Source organism: Engystomops pustulosus, chromosome 7 (assembly GCF_040894005.1).
Source record: "Engystomops pustulosus chromosome 7, aEngPut4.maternal, whole genome shotgun sequence".
Lineage (NCBI taxonomy): Eukaryota > Metazoa > Chordata > Amphibia > Anura > Leptodactylidae > Engystomops > Engystomops pustulosus.
Window position 1 is genome coordinate 110,926,616 of NC_092417.1, and position 24,212 is coordinate 110,950,827.

The 24,212-nt window shown below is 39.7% G+C and overlaps 1 protein-coding gene across 5 annotated transcripts in view; it reads right to left on the minus strand.

The window, feature by feature from the left end:
- Positions 1–1,800: 1,800 nt before the first annotated feature.
- CMIP (c-Maf inducing protein) overlaps positions 1,801–24,212 on the minus strand; it is a 111,176-nt gene continuing 88,764 nt past the window's right edge. For 3 of the 5 annotated variants that reach the window (XM_072117544.1, XM_072117547.1, XM_072117549.1), the window contains 10 exons: positions 22,712–22,738; positions 22,407–22,455; positions 16,422–16,547; positions 13,516–13,632; positions 12,415–12,555; positions 10,293–10,340; positions 9,673–9,819; positions 8,563–8,668; positions 8,299–8,369; positions 1,801–4,313 (listed from right to left, as the gene is read on the minus strand). In XM_072117544.1, coding sequence (XP_071973645.1) covers positions 4,260–4,313; positions 8,299–8,369; positions 8,563–8,668; positions 9,673–9,819; positions 10,293–10,340; positions 12,415–12,555; positions 13,516–13,632; positions 16,422–16,547; positions 22,407–22,455; positions 22,712–22,738 — 886 coding nt within the window. In that variant the 3' untranslated portion in view covers positions 1,801–4,259. The remainder of the gene's footprint in view (positions 4,314–8,298; positions 8,370–8,562; positions 8,669–9,672; positions 9,820–10,292; positions 10,341–12,414; positions 12,556–13,515; positions 13,633–16,421; positions 16,548–22,406; positions 22,456–22,711; positions 22,739–24,212) is intronic. The other 2 variants (XM_072117545.1, XM_072117548.1) reach the window with 1 other exon arrangement.

Consider the following 24,212-nt stretch of genomic DNA (forward strand, 5'->3'; position numbering starts at 1 on the left):
GTCATCATAAAGTGGTTAAGTTTTTACATTTTGATCTAGAGGTGTAACAAAAACCTGTGTTGTGTTTTCTCAATTTAGGCTAGCACCAAAAGATCAATGTATAATATATATATATATATATATATATATATATATATATATATATATATATATATGTGTATGGTCCAGGTTCTTTTTAACCCTCTCACAGCTCATCTATTTAAAAGTAGATCGTACTGCATAAGGAGGTGGCATCCAAGAGGTTAAGGTGGCAAATTATTGGTCAAAGTTTCCTGCAGTCTGGGGAACTGAAATGATCAGCTCTTTGTCAAAAAAAAAAAATATATATAAATATCGGTGCACAAAATGCAGCCTTGTCAATACCGTTCAATGTAAAAATTTACCACACAAATAATTTGTTTGTAGACATTATGGCTACTTTTATACATTGGTAAAAGTGTACATGTTTGTTATTGTTGTAACTGTGAGAGCAGGGCATTATGCTCTGCTATGAAGTTTCTTTAAAAAGTAATACGTTTTCCATTTATAATTCAAAATTAAGATCAGTTTGTAATTTTTTGTTAAGTTTCTTTTCATAACAACCTAAAAAAATAAAAAAAATTACTAGCTTTGTTTGGATACCAAATGAATGACTTATTTGAGCTGCAAAAAAGTATTTTGCATAAGTATACAACAAAACAAAATACTTACAACATATCACACCAAAAGCTGAAACACTGCAGTGGTCATTCAGGCATTAGAAGACCTTGGTCCTGAAAGGGTTAAAGTGTAACCATCGTTTGAGATCATTTTTAATATAGTGTCAAGTGGAGTGTTGTGAACATTTTCTCAATATACTTTAAAAAATTCTGTTTAGTTGCTGTGTGCAGAATCACTCCTTAGCACCAGCTCAGTAGAAAGTGGTATTCCAGTGAGTATTGACTCTTCATCCTCTCTGTCTGGTTACAGTTTTCTTTGAGCATTATTTTTTCATAAAGATTTTATCCATTGCTGCTCAAGCTGAAAGTGCGAGTCAAGTAGAGAAACAATTCTGCTTGAAAGTAATGCTTATACAAGACTGTAACCAGGGAGAGATCAGGAACGGTTATAAAACTCACTGCTCACAGATGTAAAAACAAACACAGAGAGAGCAGAAGTAAAACCCCCAAGTCTCGCTGGAATAATGATCATCCTTAGAGGTAAAACTGTTACTAAGCGGCACTCTGAGCCTGGTTCTCTACAAAACTAACCAAAATGCTAAATGAAGTATATTAGAAATATGTTAAAAACCCAACTCCCCTGCTTCATTCATTTCTATGGAGCTAACGGAGATTGCTGAATCCCACACGGCCATCTGATCCACTCATTTTGGGGAGCGATGAGATGTCAGATGGAAATACAATTCTCATGATCTGTTTAGGTCTCATCACTTAGACCCAACAGACACAAGCAGCAAGTTACGCCTAAGCATTGATAAAGGTGGATTAAACCACCGAAACGGTGCCAAGGAATAAAGTTTCACCCTCACGTTTTTGACTACAACCTTGGAGTGCTGCCTATTTTTTTGGACTTATTTACAAAAGACAGTTTGCCACGGAACTTACGGCTTTGCACCAGCTTACCATTTAAACCTGTAGTGCTGCTCCGGATTTTTCTTTTTTATAATATATATATATATTGAACAACATTTACTACATTAATGCGTAATAAGCAGGTTACTGACTACTAATTCTTGACTTCCCCAAACACACAAAAGCACCATACAAATTTGAAGAATTAATTAAAAAAAAATAATATAACATGTAAATGATACGCCCGGTGTGAAAACAAAGGCAACAGTTTCATTTTATTTTAAAAGAAAGCACACTTTGGCGATATTCTTTAGCCAGGGAGAAGGCAGCACTTAATCTATCACTGATATATTCCATCTCTTTTTACCTTGAGAGATTTGCAATTTTACATGCATGATTAAGATCCTCACATTTGTATAGAACTTAACAGTAGCCAATGATAGCTTTTCATTTTCCTCCAAAACTCCCATAAAGTTCTTCTCAAGAACAAAATTATGCAAAATTAATAGTTAATTAAGAACAATTCTGTAAGCCTGATAGAAGGATGAAATATACATGCTGCAGCTCTTTGCGTTGTAGCCTCAGCCAATTGTAAATCCAGGGTTTTTTTTAGTCCATTTTGAAGAATATAAAATGTCTTTTATATATTCCAATAGGCTACAAGCTGAGATAATTACAATGGATTACATAACCTCTACTGAACATTATAAGGATATTATGAGTCAATTGGGAGTTCTGTTGACATAATAAACCTTTGAGGCTCCCTTTAGACAGGTCACTTCACAACGATGTGACTTGTATTGACCTTCTCTACAGCAAGAGCCTTGCAAACGGCAAAAGAAAACCACAAAAAAAGAAAAATAATGAAAAGTGACGTCAGCTGTGATGACATCATTCAGTTTCCAATAAAACAACATAATTACAAGAATTATCACAGTATAAACATTACCCATGAATTTGATAGATATAAAATCAGACAATGAATAGATATTTGTATGCAAGATGTGCCCTGTTACCACAGCATATATGTGTACAGATATATATATAAATGCAATTTTATGTTTTATACACATGAAGCAGCTGGCATGGAAACTTGCAGCATGTTCAAAGGGAAGTGTTAAAAACATTCCTCTATTATTTAATAGTGATACATACAGGGTAAGTTAAAAACCAGGAACCAGTCATACCAGAGATGTTTCCTATAGAAATGGTATACAGTATGTGGTGAATCCTTCATACTTCTGATAAATGTTTGCTTAGAGAATATGTTTGGGTCATTGCTATACAGATGGTAATGCCACTACAGTGGAAACCCCAAAATGTTTTTGAGTAGGCTAAAGAATACGGTAACTGATAGATTTGCTTAGCCAAGACAAGACCACCAATATATAAGCATGGATCTGTAAATGAATATTATTTCAATTGTCCAGTTTTGGAATGTGGGTTGGGACGGTACTGGGAGAAGATTGTCTTATTGATAGGATTCTCCATCCCCAATGTTTAATGTAACTATAACTAATGTAACCTTCCTATCACGTGGCCATTCTGAAAGCTGAAATTACAACACTACTTAAATGAGAATTCCTAATAAAAACCTAATACACAGTGTGGTGGCACGACTCTGAGATCAAGGGTCTTAAGTGATAGCAGTTGTGGACTGCCCTCGGTAACCCTAATCCGGCACAGCAGTGAGTCAATTTTTTATTTCTTGAGTGGATCCTGACTTTTAACTTGCCATGCATATATGGATGTATATCCTCAACATAACTGAAGTAATTTAAAATTCAATTAAAAAAAAAAAAGGTAAAAATAACAAGATACAAGTACATGAAACATATCATGTAGCGGACACAGACGCATTAAAATGGGCCACAATGTTAAATGATTATGGCCAATGACCAAGAAGTGCAATGATTTTTTTCCTGTATCCCAAGCTATCAACACAGAATGTAGCTATGGGGATATATATATTTATATCAAATACACAGTACATTAACCATGGTATTTATTCAAGAAAGCTTCCTCTTCTGAAATCAAAGCAAAAACAATACACATACGTTAATAACACAGTCAACATGACAGCGACAAACTACTTTGTACAGTTCTATCTGCAAAGAAAAAAAACAAACAAAAACATTTTATAAATAAAAAGCAGGTCCCAGACCCGCTGAGTGTGAACCAATTTCTTTTTAAATAGGTGAATGACGTAAATCCTATTTACAACAATATGAATTAGCAGGGCAAGAAAAAAAGGTGCAAAGATAATGACAATCATTCTTGTTGCGTTTCGGAACTTGTTAGTTCTTGTTACGCAGCAAAAGGTCAAAGCATGATTTTTTTTTTTAGTCCATCCAATAAAACTGAATTTAAAAAAACACATAAAAATGTATGCATTCTTAATGTTTCCCCCACACAGCATGAACACATATGCAAATAAAATGTAAAAAAAAAAATCCACAAAGGTTTTTTTTAGCTTCCTCAGTATCTTCTTGCAGCTACAAAGTCTTGTTATCCGTAAAATTAGATTAATCTTGAAATTCTTTTTCTTAAGCTGTAAGTATCTGTATAAGTCCATCCTGTCTACATTAAAAATGACCTCTAAACTTAAAAAGATACATTTGTAGTCCAAATCGTTTCTTGCTCTACAGTTTTTTTTTCCCCCCAACTGATAGCCAAAGTAAGAACGTCCTTCTTTAGGCTAGTGGAAAATCACCAGGCTTCTGTATAGCGGACATCAACCTCTTTAAGATTTGGCAATTTTGCCTATAGAGAGAGAATAATAAAAAAAAAATTAGCTTTTTATAAAACCTTTTATTATTATTTTTTTTTCTTAAAGTGTAATCACTATGAGTAGTGGATGTGTTTTTGTAAGGGTTTATTAACTGGCTACAAATGATCATTACATGGAAAAAGCCATATTCAGCCTGTACTATACAGGTTACTACTCTCCCTGCATCTCCCTATACACTCACCGGCCACTTTATTAGGTACACCTGTCCAACTGCTCGTTAACACTTAATTTCTAATCAGCCAATCACATGGCGGCAACTCAGTGCATTTAGGCATGTAGACATGGTCAAGACAATCTCCTGCAGTTCAAACCCAGCATCAGTATGGGGAAGAAAGGTGATTTGAGTGCCTTTGAACGTGGCATGGTTGTTGGTGCCAGAAGGGCTGGTCTGAGTATTTCAGAAACTGCTGATCTACTGGGATTTTCACGCACAACCATCTCTAGGGTTTACAGAGAATGGTCCGAAAAAGAAAAAACATCCAGTGAGTGGCAGTTCTGTGGGCGGAAATGCCTTGTTGATGCCAGAGGTCAGAGGAGAATGGGCAGACTGGTTCAAGCTGATAGAAAGGCAACAGTGACTCAAATCGCCACCCGTTACCAAGGTAGGCAGAAGAGCATCTCTGAACGCACAGTACGTCGAACTTTGAGGCAGATGGGCTACAGCAGCAGAAGACCACACCGGGTGCCACTCCTTTCAGCTAAGAGCAGGAAACTGAGGCTACAATTTGCACAAGCTCATCGAAATTGGACAGTAGAAGATTGGAAAAACGTTGCCTGGTCTGATGAGTCTCGATTTCTGCTGCGACATTCGGATGGTAGGGTCAGAATTTGGCGTCAACAACATGAAAGCATGGATCCATCCTGCCTTGTATCAACGGTTCAGGCTGGTGGTGGTGGTGTCATGGTGTGGGGAATATTTTCTTGGCACTCTTTGAGCCCCTTGGTACCAATTGAGCATCGTTGCAAAGCCACAGCCTACCTGAGTATTGTTGCTGACCATGTCCATCCCTTTATGACCACAATGTACCCAGCATCTGATGGCTACTTTCAGCAGGATAATGCGCCATGTCATAAAGCTGGAATCATCTCAGACTGGTTTCTTGAACATGACAATGAGTTCACTGTGCTCAAATGGCCTCCACAGTCACCAGATCTCAATCCAATAGAGCATCTTTGGGATGTGGTGGAACGGGAGATTCGCATCATGGATGTGCAGCCGACAAATCTGCGGCAACTGTGTGATGCCATCATGTCAATATGGACCAAAATCTCTGAGGAATGCTTCCAGCACCTTGTTGAATCTATGCCACAAAGAATTGAGGCAGTTCTGAAGGCAAAAGGGGGTCCAACCCGTTACTAGCATGGTGTACCTAATAAAGTGGCCGGTGAGTGTACGTAAAACATTCATTCTTGCCAGACTGTCACTTGTGACAGCAGACAGTCTGACTCCTCTCACAAGCTTATGATGTGCGGAGGAGACTGGAGCTCTCATTTCATGTCACAGTCTTTAGGCTCCATTTACACATTGCGTTTACATTGTGTATACATAAATGCTTTGTAAACATAACCTTAGCCCCCTTTCACAAGCATATATATTAGCTAGCCGTACCAAGGGCAGCTAGAATACAGCTGCTACAGAAATGCATTGTGCACAGTAAGCGGCGGAAAAAAGTAGACCATGCTCTATCTTTCAGGGTACATATGGCCTGGCTGCGCAGCTATTTATGGAGAGGGGAGGGGTGAGGAGCGCTCACCCCTCCCCATTTCCAGCCGACCCGTGCATAGCAGACGTGTGTGAGAGGGGTCTCAGAGTAACAGATTTTACAGAATTAACACAATGCCAAACACCCACTGACTTCAGCAGTACATGGGTGGTTTCCACAGGCCAAAAACATTTGTAAATGTTTCCCCCCCTCCCCAAATCAACACACTGGGGGAGTTTTATCAGGGTTTGTACACCAGTTTTCTGGCAAACAAGCCCTGAAACGATAAGCCCTGCAGTAATTGCTATAATTTCCTCCTTTACATCAAGTGTAGGAGTATACGGCCAACGTTTCATATATATACAGTACAGACCAAAAGCTTGGACACACCTTCTCATTCAAAGAGTTTCATGACCATAAAATTTGTAGATTCACACTGAAGGCATCAAAACTATGAATTAACACATGTGGAATTATATACCTTATATACTCGAGTATAAGCCTAGTTTTTCAGCACAAAAAATGTGCTGAAAAACCCAAACTCGGCTTATACTCGAGTCAAAAAAATATTTCTAAACTCACCTTTCCGGCAACCCCTGTATATCTTCTGTGCGATCTGTCCGGCAGGGTCTGGCAGGCTATATACACTGGGGCAGGGTCTGGCAGGCTATATACACTGGGGCAGGGTCTGGCAGGCTATATACACTGGGGCAGGGTCTGGCAGGCTATATACACTGGGGCAGGGTCTGGCAGGCTATATACACTGGGGCAGGGTCTGGCAGGCTATATACTGGGGAGGCTGTGACCAATGCATTTCCCACACTCGGCTTATACTCGAGTCAATAGGTTTTCTCAGTATTTTGTGGTAAAATTAGGAGCCTCGGCTTATACTCGGGTCGGCTTATACTCGAGTATATACGGTACTTAACAAACAAGTGTGGAACAACTGAAGAACCTATAATATAAGCCATATTTTCAAAGTAGCCACCCTTTGCTTACATTATATGTAAGCAATGGTTAATACTCATGTTGTAAGATATAATAAAACTACTTTTACACAACAGCCATTCATTGACATTAGAACATAAAAAATATGTATATTAGGCAATTGTTATGTATGCAAAAATACGCTGCATGAAGAACTGTGGTTCCATATGAAAATCAGAACGATTTCACTAGCTGAGATTAATTTTACTAGTCCTATGAAATGTGGAAAGTGAAAAGGGACCAAGTAAAAATAACACACCCACAGAGGTAAACTCCCTGCTACGGCACCTGTTACGTTATACTGGGGTGTGGGTGTTTATATGCTATTTTTATGATACATGATGAGCCTAAAGACACTTTACTCCCAGGAAATGTTAAATATGGAACAGCATCCCAAACAGAAATAACATGTGGGTCACCTCTCAGGGTGTGCTGACAGTGGGTGTGCATGGATAATTAGAGACTTGAGGAGATTAAGGTCACTCCAGGCCTGTTCTCATTAATGGAAGTCTTGACAATTAAAGGTCTCCATGTTTTGTAATAGCTGCTGAATTGCCCGACATCTCTAGCGTGGTATGTAAGGCTGGTCACACCAGATTTACAACACAGAAGGTTTTAGGGGAATTAAATGTGAGGCATAAGCTCACCTGTGAACTGCAATGACCTTTACCCATCTTGAATTATGGCTTATATCCTATTACAAGTTGTATTCAAAATTCTGCTGTTTGCCACAGCCAATAAGCTTTTATTCATTAATTGAGGTGCCAGTTCACATTTCCATTTATTTTTATCAGTTTTTTTGAGCTAAAGTGAAAAGGTATAATGGAAAGATTTTCACCTACTCTGTGTTTTTTCACAACTGGATTTGACTCTCAATAACTAATGAAATAATGGACATGTGGACGGGCACTTAGCTGGGCTCCCATGATGATTTCATTTCATCAGATGTTGTACAGTACCCAATATAAAGGCAACCCTTTGACTTTGACATCTCCCATGCAAAACAAGTGATGACGCTGAGTCAAAGAAAGATGTATAAAAGATGATGATGGTGACTGATGAGCAGCAAGGAGGGTAGACTTGATCCCAGAGTACCTGAATTTGGCGTCCAGTACAGAGGGAATGCTTATTAGCTCCCAAAATTGCTAAATTGGCACATGGATTGCCAAAAGTTGCACCTCTTAATAAGTTAGGCACACCTCACTCCAGTTTCATATCAAGACTAAGCGTAAAAGTCATGGGGCAAACAGAGGACTTGTGTATTTACCTTCAGATCCTCATAAGTGTCCGCTGACAATTTGGTGCTGTTCATATTTAAGCTGCAGAGACTCTTCATAGCTGTAAAACAAAAAGGCAGAAGTTTTATTTACTTCTTCTTGTACTGGAGATGAGAGTCACAGAAAGAATACAATGAGCAGGTCCACATGTAGCGGCGAGGCCCCCACCCCGCTATATCAAGTCTGATTTATGGCCATTTCATACATACTGTATATAAAGGCATTGATAAGAAAAGAAGAGATATGATCCTTACAGCTCAGTGCCAGCAGCCCAGCATCCGTGACAGGTGTTTCACACAGGTTGAGAACTTGCAGTGTAGTGAGATGCTCGGACAAAACCCGCAGCCCAGCATCTCCGAACTGTAACAAAAGAAGAAAATCAATGATTTGCAAAATCTGTTATTTTTTTAAAATCAGTATGTATTCTGCACAGAGAATTAAAACCATCTAGTTCTTTATAAAATAGTAGCATAATAAAATGTATGCATTTTGGCTCTAAAATGTTTCCAAAGATCCTGGAGAACCTTTTAATGTTTGTGCCAGTGGCGTAACTACCGTGGTAGCAGCCAAATCAGCTGCTATGAGGCCCACAGTGTCAGGGGGCCCTGGTCACCCAACCTTCCAAACTAAAGAATGGAGGATGTGCACCATTATATACATATTATGTAACACATTGTACTGTATGTATGTGTGTATATATGGTGTGTGTACATGTTTATATACAGTATGCATAATAATACCATGTATATATACTATAAATGTGTGCGATTTTATTGTAGGCGTGTATTAGAAGTATATATACTGTATCTACAAGTCTATAAATGTATATATCAGTGTATGAATATGTATAAAGGTGTGGATATAAATGAGTGAAGAACTGTATGTGTATAAATGTGTATGATTGTCAAAAAAAGTTATATATACATTAATATTTTTTTAAGGGGGGAGGGGGCCCTATTCAGAAGTCTGCTATGGGGCCCTGCCCCTCTTGGTTACGTCCCTGGTCTGTACTATGTTATTCTATATGTCCGGTGATGTGGCTGCTACAGGGTAAATGAGTATGGGTTCAGCTGATCTTCTGAGCTTTTGGCCTGTCCTATGATGCTTTTTTTTTCAATCAAGTTAAGAAATCAAACTGCACATAATCTCATTTATCTTTATACTTGTCCTTTCTCTGAAATGTGTTCCTAATTTTCCCATAACCCACCAATAAGACTACCTTGCTCTAATATGGCATGATGCATCTTTCTATGGCTTCCTCAATGTCTATAGGTAAAATTCTGCTTGGTAATAATAGACAATGCGGTTGACTCATTTCCAGAATTATCTGTACTAACCACAACCGCATCCTGAGCGCCACTTACCTGAGTTGACCACAGGTTGAGCTGTTTGAGAGAAGGCAGCTTGATGAGTTGCTCAGCACAGGCACTCGTTACATTGGTGAAGGCCAGACTGAGGTTTTCTAAGTTTCCAAATGAACCAGAGCTGAGTAGTCTGGCCAGGTCAGCATCCTGCAGAACACAATTCATTTGTTTTATCACCAGACGTCTAATGTAACAAAAACAGTATTAGGCAATGACTTCTTCTAGAAGGTTTATGAAAGATCTGTCACAGAACCTTTTGTAAGTAATAATTGGCCGATGCCACTGATAAATAAATGTCTACAGAGCTACCAAAAATGATCTCAAGGCCTGATCAGGCAGGGTTGGGTCTTACTGGACCAATCCTAATAGATGTGAAAGTTATCAGAGGTGAATGGCTCTTTTTCGTGTGATGTGTGATGATGTGGTTTTCATGGCTGACCATATGTATGCCTTCTCTGATATTACTCAGCATGCAATGGCCACTTGATCTTCACAAACCTCTTGGTGGAGGATGTTTGTCATTCTGATCCATTAAGATAGTATGGGGTAAAGGATATTCTGTGATAAGTCACTATGGCAAATCTAAGATGAACTCTGGACTCAACTTAGCAAACACTCACCGTAGACTTGGATGGCAGTGTTAGGCGAGTGGGTCCTCCTTTTCTTTGCTGAAATCAAAACAAAAAAAAAATCCCTCAAATCAGAGCAGTTCTAATGAAACATATAGATGTCTACAATAACAACACGAGTCCACAACTGAATAGAGCCAGTATTGCCGGATGGTCCACTATGAGCCGAATACCACACACAGATAATCCATATAAAATGATGTAGTATTTTTTTTTTATTTTGGTCCAATTCTGAATCCAAACAAACTATGTCTGGAATGAAAGCCAGTATGTCTGATCAAACCTTAAATCTGTGGGCCTTTATAGAGCAAGAAGAGCTGGGAAGATGTGATATAGAGCAAGAGGAGCTGAGCAGATTGTTCACAATGTGTTATCTGAAGGAAGAATTTTATAAATCAGGAGGATCTGAGCAGACAGAGAATCTCCCCTTTCATTGTATCACCCCAAGAATTGTATCACAGTCAAAAGTGTGATTTTCACCTACAGCTCCCACTCCTGACTCTAACTTTAAGAGTGGATACCTCCAGAAACACAATCCTTATGCAATATTAAGAATATCAGAAGTTATGGTACAAAAGCTTTAACTGTTTTAAAGGGAACCGGTCACCAGGAGACCTCGGTTTTAGCCCTCCACACTTCCCCATAGAGCATTGCATGTACACTGCTAAACATCTTTTATCGCAAGAATCGGCTTTACAGAGAAAAAGATAACTTATATTTTACCTTTGAAAGACCTGTGCAGTGTGACTACTCCAGTCGCCAAATGGGCGGGGTTGAAGAGGAGTATTCCCCCCCCCCCCCACCCTCGGGAAACGTCTCCTCAGTGTCTCATTTTCAAATCAATATTACCGCCCCTCATCCGCCCTTCGTCTTCATTTGAACGCCCCCTTGCTCGGCCCTACTGTTGACGTCACCTACTCACGTCCCGCCTCCTAGCCGCAACTCTCGCTGACCGCGTCTGGCATTCTCGCGCCTGTGGGGTCAGCATCGCTTGTGCTGTGCGCAAAGACATGCGCAGATGAAGCAGTGCCGGCCGCAAGGTCCCCAAATTCATCTGCGCATGTGCCACACTACGCTGACAACTCGCCCTAGGTAGTGTGGCGCATGCGCAGATGAATTTGGGGACCTTGTGGCCGGCACTGCTTCCTCTGCGCATGTCTGTGCGCACAGCACAAGCGATGCTGACCGCACAGGCGCGACAATGCCAGATGCGGTCAGCGAGAGTTGCGGCAAGCAGGCGGGACGTGAGTAGGTGACGTCAACAGTAGGGCCGAGCAAGGGGGCGTTCAAATGAAGACGAAGGGCGGATGTGGGGCGGTAATATTGGTTTGAAAATGAGACACTGAGGAGACGTTTCCCGAGGGTGGGGGTGGGGGGATATACTCCTCTTCAACCCCGCCCATTTGGCGACTGGAGTAGTCACACTGCACAGGTCTTTCAAAGGTAAAATATAAGTTATCTTTTTCTCTGTAAAGCCGATTCTTGCGATAAAAGATGTTTAGCAGTGTACATGCAATGCTCTATGGGGAAGTGTGGAGGGCTAAAATCGAGGTCTCCTGGTGACCGGTTCCCTTTTAATTCTTCCCCCTCCAACCTGAAAGCTTCATGGAGAAAGAGGAAACTGACAGATGAAATGTCCTACAAGCAGCTTGTAGCTCATTGAAACCTGGGCCAATGATTTGAAAGGCAGAAGAGTCACAAGAGATTCACAATAGAATTTAGGCTTTTTTTTAGAGTTATGATGATGTTCCTACAGATGAAGGTACGATTATATTTGAATAAATGTTGATTTTTCTTTTTAGTGCAAGAATGAAAATGTTTTTTGTACATGGAATAAACAATCGCTAAAAATAAGCCCTTACTCATTTTTTTAACCCGAAAGCTTTACATATGTATATATATATTATTACTATTTATTATAATTTATGGAAATAGATCCAGTGTAATTTGTTCTTAGTGGTCATGTGGACAGTCCACTATTGCTGTATGCAGAGGTTTACTTTGTACTAGATGTAATAAATGAGCCAAGCAAGTAAATCCATTTTCCATGCTCAGTTTTCTACAATGCTCACGTTCCTCCATTGTACACAGATTGAAATGACAAACCACTTACCAACTCCTTCAGCTCCCGCTGTCTGTCACACAACTGCTCGTACATCCTCTTCCCTACATCAGTGCTCTCCAGGGTTGAGATGATCTGCAGCTGCGTGTCATTGTTTTCTATGATATTGTATTCCAGCATCAGACAAAGAATCTATAAAGGAGCAATAAGTCATGGTTTAAGGTAAGTCAATAACAATGTTCACCCCCCCCCCCCCCATCATTTTTCACATTCAAATAAACATAAAGTCCATTTGAAAGCATGGTGACAACCAATATGGCCTCCATTAACATTCTCATTGGATGGGGCACCAACTGTTTTCTAATAACATCAGGGGAATAGACGGCATTCCAAGATCCTGAATGGTAACTTGTTGCCTTTTTGTCTTGCTGCTGAAAAAAAAGCAGTAAAGTAAAGGAGCTTTCTGGCGAGTGCTCTCTATTCTTATGATGTTTACACTGGATGCAGTCTGCTCAATGAGCATGAAATTCTATGTGACTCTTGAGTCCTGTAAATGGATAGAGGTGTCAGTAGTTGTGTGGTGCCAACCTGGGTAAGAACCCCTACACCTGCAGGATCTACCACATCTACCATGGCAGTTGTAATGAAGTAGCAGCATAGATGTAATTTTAGTTTGCAAGTTATTGCTCTCTATTAAAACTGGTGAGAGGCTGCCTTCTACTTTATCTCACATGTGTCCAGTTCTGAGAACCTCCAGAAGCTGTGATATCAGAATATAGACTGCACTTATATATACCATGGACACTATGTCTCTGGGCTTGAGATTATCTGCTGGGAGATGAGGAATCCAGTAAATGACAGAATCTCTCTGTGTTTACACAGTGCAGTATAACGCCTAGCTGACGTCACCATTGTGTCATTATGTGCTTGCTTCCTCTCTTCTACTCTTTGTAATCGAGTCCACCCTTTCTCTGGATCCTTTATCTGTTTTCGACCTTCCTATTCCATCGTGCAGTCACAGCAAAGCTGAGATATAATGGGGGACACAGGAAATTTTGCCACGTACACAACAAATATGGCCATCTGTGCTCTGTTTGCTGCAAATCATTAATGCAATGTGTGCTCAGATACAGTCCTGGCAGGCTCTCCTACCTCCACCATGGTCTGGTTTCCTCGCAAGGCAAGTAACATGCATGGTCCCAGCTTGTTTTCAGCCAACGACAATAGGAATTTCTTAGTCTTGTAGCATGAGCCCATCAAAATGTGAACCTGTAAATAAGAAACACATTAGAAGACACAGAATGGTAGGTAGACAGGTACAAAAAAAGTGTTAACGGCTATGCATTGCAACCAATTGTATTAAAGTTTGGTACACCCAGCAACGCAGACCTATGTCTTTCTACATTAATAGACTACAAAGACAACCCTTGTAGTCTGGACAATAAATAGATTATGCTTGTTGGATCAAACTTCTAGTAAAAATGTCAAGTACTAGAAGCATCTAGGGCAGTGATGGAAAACCTTTTTGAGACCAACTGCCCAAATTACAACAAAAACCCATTTATTTATTGCAAAGTGCCAACACAGCAATTTATGGAGTAACTTATTGCTCTCTGTTCTACCACAAATTCAACAGAAGGATATCCTTCGATAAACCGCCTCCGTCTGTACCTTTGCACTCTTTCTACAGTCTGAAGAAGCTAAGGATATGTTGCTTTAAAATAATGCTGAGAGCACCATCTACATGGTGTCTGTGACTGCAAGTGAATCTTTTGAGTCTGGTCTGGTGAACTGGTTGGGGCAGCTCTTCCACGCAACAAGACCATCAGGAAACTGACTTCATAGTTATAATAAATGCACATAGGTTCCCCCTTCATATATCTTCTCACAGCTCTATTGCATAGAGGCTCTTTGTGTATAAATTTGCAAAATAAATGACATCATTGGAAGCAAAGTACACATGGTCTGGTATGTGCAGAATGTAATGACATCATTTACATAAGGAGGAACATAAACTTCAGTTCTGAACTTCCTGTTTCTCAACTTCATAGAAATGAGATCTCTGGGCTTTGGTCACCATACTTGTAAGCTTAAATAATTAGCACCTATAATTGACCCCATAGCTGGCAGTATTATTGAAGAGGTACGAGCTAGGGAGCCCAGCCTTGGTTTCGCATTTCATCCCTGGTAAGCTGAATATTATTGGGGTTCTTCACTTTGATATCGGTACTAGAGCACATGGATCTCTCATGCATCCCGATATCCATCGACTGTGGATAGGTTTAAAGGCAGCAGGTGCAGGATTATTCCAAATCTGCTTGCCCTTATAGGTGTCTCTATAGATGGTATACAAGGGACACTATACAGACAGAGTAAATTTTTTTTGCCTTTCTGTTAGAAATGTAGTTTTAATGGGACTTGTTTTTTTGTAGGACAAGTTTTTGTAGGACAAATTTTCTAATGGCACATAAAATTTATTGACTGGCTTCAAATGGAGATTCATGCGGCCTTAATGTAAACCAATCCATAAAATAATGTTAATGGTTATTGAAAGTTAACATAAGGTTACACAGCAAATTCATAATATAATGTCATTCAGGATCAAAAAAGAAACTGCCAGGGCAACAGTTTTAGTTTCCACTTTGGGTTTAGGGTCCCGAATAGCCTTGTGTGAGTTTTTTTTCCTTAGCACATACAAAAAAAATTATTCTTCCCTCATTCTGCTTGGCACCAACTGAAGCTGATAGATTCACTGCGTGTGCCATAGGTAAAGCGCATGCGCAATAAAGCCTGGTTGTCATCACAGCTTCACTGTAGCAAGGAAAGAGGAGGCGCTGCAATTTTCACATCTAAGGGAGTATAAAGGTTTTTTTTTTTTAATTTGAGCACTCAGAAAGTTCTCATACAGGTTGATTTGGGACCTCAAACCACATGTATATATGGGCCCCAAACAGTTCATATACAAAACCCCCAGCTTCTAAATTAATGTGTTGCCTGTGCCAACTGAACTGCTACAATGACACAAGGGTTTCACATGTTGACTTTGTTATATTATCCAGAGATTTTTTTTTTTTTTTTTTATATTTTATAAATACAAAGATGAGTAATTTGGTGCCCATTTGGAAATTTCTTCCTGATGTTCAATATTCCCTTTTGATTACAAATTATAACATGCACTTTTTCACCTCCTCTATGTATATACCCCATCCCATGTAGTGTACAAAGGCAAGGCAGATTTCTGTTAGTCAGCATGACCAGCTGTGACTGGGATTTACAACATGTACAATCTTCCACAGCATCTAAATTCTTCTTTTGAGATGGAAACCCAGGGTGTTTTGTTTCAGGTACTTGTCTGGCAAGCTAACATTCATGGTATACGGTAACAAGCCATTAATTCTGGCAAATATGTATCAACATTCCTTCCAAATCGAGGGCTGCTAGAGATGGTGTACAGCGGCAAGGCTGCTGTTTTGGCAAAGGGATTTAAAAAAAAAAAAAGACTGTACCATTTTCATTTCAACAGTATATTAGTTTTAAAGGGACCTTAAGGACAGGAAAACTAAACTGTTTTGGTGGTAAAATACAGTTTCAATATTGGAATTCTGAATAATTCTGGAAAATATCTACAAAGTGTACACAAAGAGCACGTATAAATGTTTTTTGTCTTTAAACTGCCGAATATGTGGTTTTTTTTGGCAAATGTGCAACAAGCCGCTCCATTTTTCACTTCAGGCTCCAGATTTGTTATACACATTCAGATTTGGTACATTTGTGTGCAAATTTAGATGCAAATGTACAACTGTCCCTAACTGGTGCAGGAAGAACGTAGAAAAAAGGTTCTGCATAAAAGGAATATTAAAAAAACTTTCAAAATAATAATGTATTTGTCTCTTTTATGTGCAATATAATAATGAAAAGATTGGGATGAAGATGGAGTCTTATAATATTACTTCTGAGATATATATACAATATATCACTTGTAGAAAATGAAAAAAGGTGCATGCGTCAAACAATAAATGGTTCCCCCCATCAACTTCACAAATAAAAATCAAACTCACATTATTGCAGACACGTACCATACTGGCAAAGAGTTCACCATCGTCATCACAGGCAACCCCTCCGGGGCTGTACAGCTGGAACCAGCCGTCTTTCCCAGCTCTGACGCTTAAGAGACACGAGTGGACCTGTGGGAGGAGGAAATTATATTTTTCAGACATTGGAGATAGATTTAGACAATAATGACTATTATAATAAGTGTGTATTCTAGTGGCAGATTTCCAGAATTCATGCTTAAAGGGGTATTCTCATGAATATATTCTGACACTGCACTGAGCCAAGCTGCTCTCTGCCTCTATCCCCCACCCTTGTATTCCAGGACGAGCTCACACACACAGACTTCCTGCCGGCATGTGTGGAGAGTAAAGTTACAGACAGATAAGATTTTTATGTGGGGGAGGCACAGATGAGTTATAGGTGAGATACAGTAGAGCTGAGTATGTCATGTGTAATATGTATCACATGGATCTCATCATCTCTCTTATCTCTCTTCTGTGTGTCAGATACTAGTAAATGGTCCAAAGCTGACTGAAAGTGTACATAAACCTGTATCCTGATAATCTAACCACATTGTCAGCTCACAGCACTAGAGAGATCATGAAGCGTCTGGTTAGAAAGGCCCTGCCTGCACTCATTTAACAATGATCATCACCGAGTTATAGGAACTAAAACAGCAATAAAATTGAGCAAAATTGTAAGGGGTTAAAAATGATCTTTAATGGGTAAAAATCACTTGGGTATTAAAATTTGAGAATTCTTTCATGGGCAAATTCTTTTAAGTTCTTTCCTTCCCCAGAGAGCACCGTTGCCTCAGTGAGAATTTCTGATGGCATATCATTCCTTTTTATTGTAAGGAAAAGCTGCAATACAATATATACCTAGTTACTACTGAGATGAGATGGGGGATTTGTCCATAAATATCTATTAGACATTTTATCAAAACTAGTGTAGAGTTATGTACAATAGAAGACAATGTTGAACAGCTCCTTTTTTTCTTATGCATTATCCCCAATGTTATAGTGATCTACATTCTCCCCATTATGTAACCCCCCCTCCCAAATATATAAACAGGCGGCCCCCAACTTAAGAAACCCATAGTTACAGTCAGAGCCCTCTGCCCACTGTGATCTCTGGATGGTTTACTATAGTCCCAGACTGCAATAATCAGCTTTAAAGTGTCTGTAATGAAGCTTTGAAATTAGAAAAATTGGAAATGACTATTGTCACTGGGGCAAAACATTCAAAACATTTTTTTGTCTGGATTTACAATTGTAAAATATACAGTTTTGACTTACCGTACAAACTAATTCAACTTAAGAACAAACCTATGGAACCTATCTTGTACGTAACCCGGGGACTGCCTGTATCTATGTGTGTGTGAAATCATTAAATATTGCAAGGATATCCTAATTTTTGTACTTAAAAATACAAAGACCAAGCATAACATTCATTAGAAAATGCACATCTGCTTTTGATATGAACCTAGTTGAGCTTTGCCAACCCTGAAAATAATTGAATTTTTTGTGTTTCTTAAAGATCATCCATCAAAAGAAGCCCAGACAGTAGAGGCAGCTATAGACTCATGACAGGCAATTTTTTTTTTACTGAATTAAAAATCAACACACTACATATACTGTATACAGAGGGGTGTTGTATGTATTTTATTTTTGGGTGACTGTATGTAATCATAACAGGGGGCACTGTATTAATAATTTAGTGTATTATACTATAAGGCGCATTATGAATAAAGGCCAGCTACGATGTATAGGTGCATATATAAGGCGCACCGGACTATAAGGTGCAGGTTCCTGGCGGCTGCTTGGGTTAGAAGAGGGTCGGGGGGCATGGTTTGGATGCCGAGCGGAGAGGTCGCAACCAGCTCTGTTAAAGCGACTCTCCACAGCAGTGACCTGGCAACTGTCAGCACCCCGAATAGCCGTGGAGAAGAGGTGAGCGGTCACACAGGGAGATGGTTAGAATGGTGTCTGTGCACGCGGCAGAAGTTGGTTCGCGCTATGGCGCCTGTTGTTCGCGCTGCGTGGTCTGCAGTTCCCACAGGAGATCTGCTGTGAAGGGTCTCCGGTAGTGGGGACCTATGTAAGTAGGGTCCACTGCCCTCCTCCTCCTTGCCTCCACCAGTCACTGCCGAGTCCCCCTCTAGTACTGCTGGCCATGCAGGGTCGCAGCTGCGGCTCTGGTCTGCCGTGGCCCGGAGCTTGTTTCACATATAAGGCGCACCGGACTGTAAGGCGCACTTTGGATTTCTAAGGAAATCTTAGGTTTTTATGTGCGCCTTATAGTCCGAAAAATACGGTACATTACAATAGTTTATTAAGATAATAGATTGAGGGGGTCAGAGTATTACTTGATATATGTGGGGATGTAGTGTGGTCAGTTGAGGTGTGAGGAGAATTTATAATAATATAATATTGTGAGGAATACTATTGTAAATGATTTAATAACATTTGAATGCCTAATTTGTTTTCTTATAATTGGGGGATTGCCAGTTCATTTTTTCCCTAATAGAATGTAAAGTTTCTAAACAGAACACCACACTAAACATAAAAGTTTCCATTACATATAGAGAAGTATCCCCAGTGTAGTCATTAAATGATGTCCCACCAAGTCATCTCATCAACAAAACAAGCTATTCTGTAAATGTAATTAGAGTTGCAAAACTGCCTTTATTAAAACGATCCAACTACAACAGAACCAATTTTCCAAAACAAATGTTAAAAATAAAATTCCATTGTGGGAAAATATAATATAGTTAATAAAGGGAAGAGGAAATGCAAAATATACCAAAGGCCTTGAAATTCTGCCAGGAAATCAATTGGGCAAACGTATAATAATACAATGTGTAGCTGATATGTTATGCTTAAATCCTGTATTACTTGCATTACTTATAAAAATTTTGGAATATCTATTATTAATACTCAGAAGTTGTAGTGTTCCTCTCATATTCCAATTTAATATGAATACATTTTTTGCAGATGTAGATCTCATGTTGGAGAATGGTGCCTACCTGCTCTCCCTCATACAGTCGCCCTATCAGAATAAGACTACAGGGACACACCCCTTTGACAAGGAGAATGGGGGATAAAACCGGTAGTCAATTTATACATATATTTCTTGAAAGTATAACAGAGGAATAGTACAAAGCAGAGCCTTAAAGGAAACCTACCACTTGAAGTGGCAGGTTTCAGAAGAAAATACCGAGCACCAGCACAGGGTGAGCTGGTGCCGGAGCTTATTTTTGTTAGTGTTTTAAACCGCGGTATCGCGGTTTAAAACACTTTTTAAACTTTATAGCCGGCGCAGGGAGGTAGGCACTCGGCGCTTACCATGCGCGCGGCTCCCCTTCACTTCCTATGTAGCCGCGCGCACGGTCGCGCGCATGGTAAGCGCCGAGCGCGTACCTCCCTCCGCCGGCTATAAAGTTTAAAACACTAACAAAAATAAGCTCCGGCACCAGCTCACCCTGAGCTGGTGCTCGGTATTTCCATCTGAAACCTGCCACTTCAAGTGGTAGGTTTCCTTTAAGATGATTATTTTACAGACATATCATAAGACAGATTTTATTGTGATGGTTTTTTTGTCTAGGAACACCAATTTATTTCATTTCACCAGTGTTTAGTTGTATCAGGTTGTTCACAGCCAAATCACTCAATGTATATTAAAGTAGTGTGGGGGAAAAAAAACGAGAGAAAAATAAAAGGATTAAATGGCACCATACACACCAGTTTTTAGTGTGTCCCCACCAAGGACTACGTCTGCCACTAGGAGGGATAAAAAGCCCTGAAGGTGGCGGCAAAATAGCTGTGAGTGATTCGGGCACTCATCAAAGTCGCTAGCTAGCAGTCGGACCTGCAGCCAGCAAGTCTGTACGTGCAAGCGGTAGAGTGGAGCAGCGCAGCGCGGACCTGTTAGTCTCTGCTGCTTTAATGCTCTGAAGGATGCAGATGGCGTTTAATGGCGTCATACTGCCTGAGTCTATTCACAGAATCGCTGCCCAGCAGGAAGCTTGGAGAGAACCTCGGCGTGGGAGGAGGCAAGTAAAAGTTTTAATAATTAGAGAAATCAGTTGTGTCATGTCCGCTGTGTGGGGATATTGTTCGTAATATTGTTGACATACTTTAATCAGGTTTTAGATGCTTATTACCGTCTGTAAATTCAGTGGGCTCAATATCGGAGATCAGGGCTAGAATTTTTTTGGGGGGGAAGGGGAGGGGGCATTACAATTTTCACCTCAGGCAGCAAAAAGGCTAGAATCGGCCCTGACCCCAACTGTTACAAAAGGATAACAAAATAAAATAGTAATAAAATAGGTTCCCCTGTAGAATTCAGCTCTAAAAGCAAACACTGTGCCCTAATCATATAAGAGACACAGAAGTCATTTACCACGACCTTAAGTATTTCGCCCCAGGGTTCCTATAATACAAACTGTAAATGTTCCCGTAGCTGGCGGTGACCAGGGGAGAATATTCAGACTTCGGATAAATATGTTCTTTGTGCATAAACATCTGACCCAGTTTACAGGAAATAAGCAGCATTTCTTAATGACAGTGGTAATGCTATGAGGTCACCAGCCAACCTCAGGCTCACACAGCACATTGTCTCACATGCTCTCAGAAAACAGTCACAAGTCAAAGGGACACGTCTGCAGGTACCTGGTCTATAACCATAGATAAGCAGATGGGTTACAAAAGGTGAAATATGCACTTCTCATAACTGACCATAGCTATTCACCTACTCACTTGAATTGTACCTAGGTGAAGTCTCCTTCAGAGAAGGAGTTTTAAAGGGGTTGTCCATTATAAAAATACAGTTGCGAGGTGGCTGATATGTTTATTTTAATTATTTTAACACATAGGAGCTTTGCATTTAAACTGGACAAACCACTTAAAGGGAATGTGTCTCCAGTTTAATCTTGACTCTAAAACTGGATAACAAAATGGGGCTATTATACTATATTAATTTTTTATGGTATTATTATTATTTATATAAAAATTCTCCTGAAAGATTTAAAAGATACATCAATGACTACCATAGTTTTTCTCCCAAAAGACATAGTTTGGAAATAGCATAGATTTGAGTTTCAGGTAGAGGAGACCCCAGGATTCATTAAAAGGCATATTCCTCAGTCTTGATCCTCTTCCCCCAATGTGTGTATAGTGGAATAGCTGCATATAGCTGTATAGATATATGCCACTTGTAGATGCAGTCTGACTAGATGAAACCATCTGTAGACAAGGCTATCCTATACGCCATATGGAGTCTGGTCATATGAAGTGCCTACAGACAAGGCCTATTAGATCTTGTTCTACAACCATTTACCTTATTTTTCGGACTATAAGGCACACCGCATTATAAAGTGCACCTGATTATAAGGATGAATGACCAGCAGGTGGCAGACATGTGCACAGTTCAAGGCAGCTGTTGTCTGTAAGTACGGTTCATACATAAGGCGCACTGGACTATAAGGCGCAACTTGGATTTCTGAGAAAATCAAAGAATTTTTTGTGCGCCTTATAGTCCGAAAAATACGGTACATGCAGCAGTTTGTGTGAAAAAAAACCCTTGTTCATTCCCGTACCATTAGTTTCCAAGGAGGATTGGCTTCTTATGCATTAATAAAATAAGCAGTCATCACAGTGTTTGCTGGTTTCTTAGCTTATCATTGGACCTCCATAAGTGAGCATGGGTATAGCCGAAATAGTGTAGTCCCAAGCTTCCGCCAACTTGTAGGCTAACAAAATTTCTATGTGTAAAGCTGATCTTCATCTATACAGTACAGACTGGACATAACTCAATTCTAGAAGGCCTGGTGACATAGCTTCTTTAATAGCCACCAGGTCAATTACGTTTTTTCCATAACATTAAGTGAGTCACATGCATCCAGTTATAACAGCTGCCCTGCTATAAACCACAATAACATAAGTGATCTAGCTCTTCACACCATCAATGGCCCCATGGGAAATTCTTACCTCTTGCCTGGGGTCCTCTGCAAATCTCTGAATGACGTATTTCAGTTCCCTACATGGGCAGGACAAGAAAACACAGGTTACTTGGCTCAGCTGGGAAGTTCTGCCTTCATTAGATCTACATAATAACACTGAATTTAACAAGACCGTGAGGAAAGTATGTTTTCCAGAGGTGTTTGTATCTACTGAGTTCTATTTACAGCATTTAGGTATAGTATGTATAGCATATATGGCTGTTATCATTATCACCCACGACATATTAATACCCTGCAATTGTAGAATTGGACATTTTAGCAAATGATACTTACTTTGTAAAGGTTTCATGGGCAAGAGCTCTGTAAGAAACAGAAATACACATAACTATTAGTACATTTTCAATGCTTTATTGATTCATATGTAAGGATTCAATACATCAATAACATTTCTGGACATACCAACACCAAAAAGGTGCATGACATTGCTGAATTCTGATGGACCCCATTACTATTAATGTATGTCTGCTGGGGTTCTGGTATTTTGTAGACTAGAGCACATACATTACTCTCTAGTAATGGAATTAGTGCTAATGTGAACAAAAATGCTTCTTTAGTGAAAAGTATGAAAGGGGTTATTTTTGAAGCATATGCAGCATGTCCACTAAACCAATGACAATTGGGACTATCACAGTAATTTCTACAGCAAATCTGATGCATATCACACTCAATGCGGGAGGAAAACGTAATATCTGTAGGGAACCAAGATATACACAAAGAAGAACATATAAACTCTGCAGATGCAGCTCTGAAGTTGGATTCATATTTAGGCCCCCAAATGTATTCTATAAAAGAGCCTAATTTCTTAAAATGTGGTATCAATCATCTTAAGGAGAAAAAAATACATTGTCAATGTATTCTTGTACTGTTATTTAATGTGATTATATTTTCCAAGCCACATGATCTGCGGGAGTTTAGAGGCAAATAAGTTGACCGCACCAGGCCAAATGTGGACACAGCACCAGTATAATGTGATCAGGGAAAAAAATGCCTGCACCATGTTTTTTGGAAGCCTTGTTATATAAACAGTAGCCAAGGGACTTGGGAATTCTACTTGCCAAAGACAATGGGTGCGAGTTGGTATAAACACTGAAAATGCTTTTCATGACTAGCACTAAACAGTTAAAGGAAATCACCATGAAAATCAAGCATGATAAACCAGGGACACTTACTGTGGTAATATTCCTATATTTGTTATCCTTTCTTCTTCACCACTGCCTGAAGTTACGTCCAGCAGGGAGGGAGGAAGTGCAGAGGGAGCGGGGAGACGGTCTAACAGTCTGTGAAGCTACAGCACAGAGGGGTTTGGTAAAAAAAACCCAGAGCCCTTCAGTTCATTAGCTAATTTTTAAAAGTTGATTTTAGAAGGAATGATGCTGTGGATAACAAACATAGATTACCACAGTCACAGTGCCGGGATCTATGAGCACGTGTCCCCGGGTATATCATGCTTGATTTTGATGGCTGATTTCCTTTTAATAAGATTGTAGCACTCCCAAGTGCAGGAGCATGGACACCTAGGTCACTGCCTGTTTGTTACACCAGGTGGTGATGGGGAGCCCGTTTGAGGATTTTGTGTTTCCATGCATACAGCACAAGTGCTGGAAATGTGTTATGTGCACTTTTTGCCAACATATGCCACAGCATGATCTAAAGCCAGTAACAATGGTCACATAGAGTATCTAATGTCTCAAAAAGTCATCTGGTAGCCCCATATGGTACAATGTTTTAGTTAATAGTGTGAGCACTATCTGCCAAGGGTGCTAAAATTGCATTA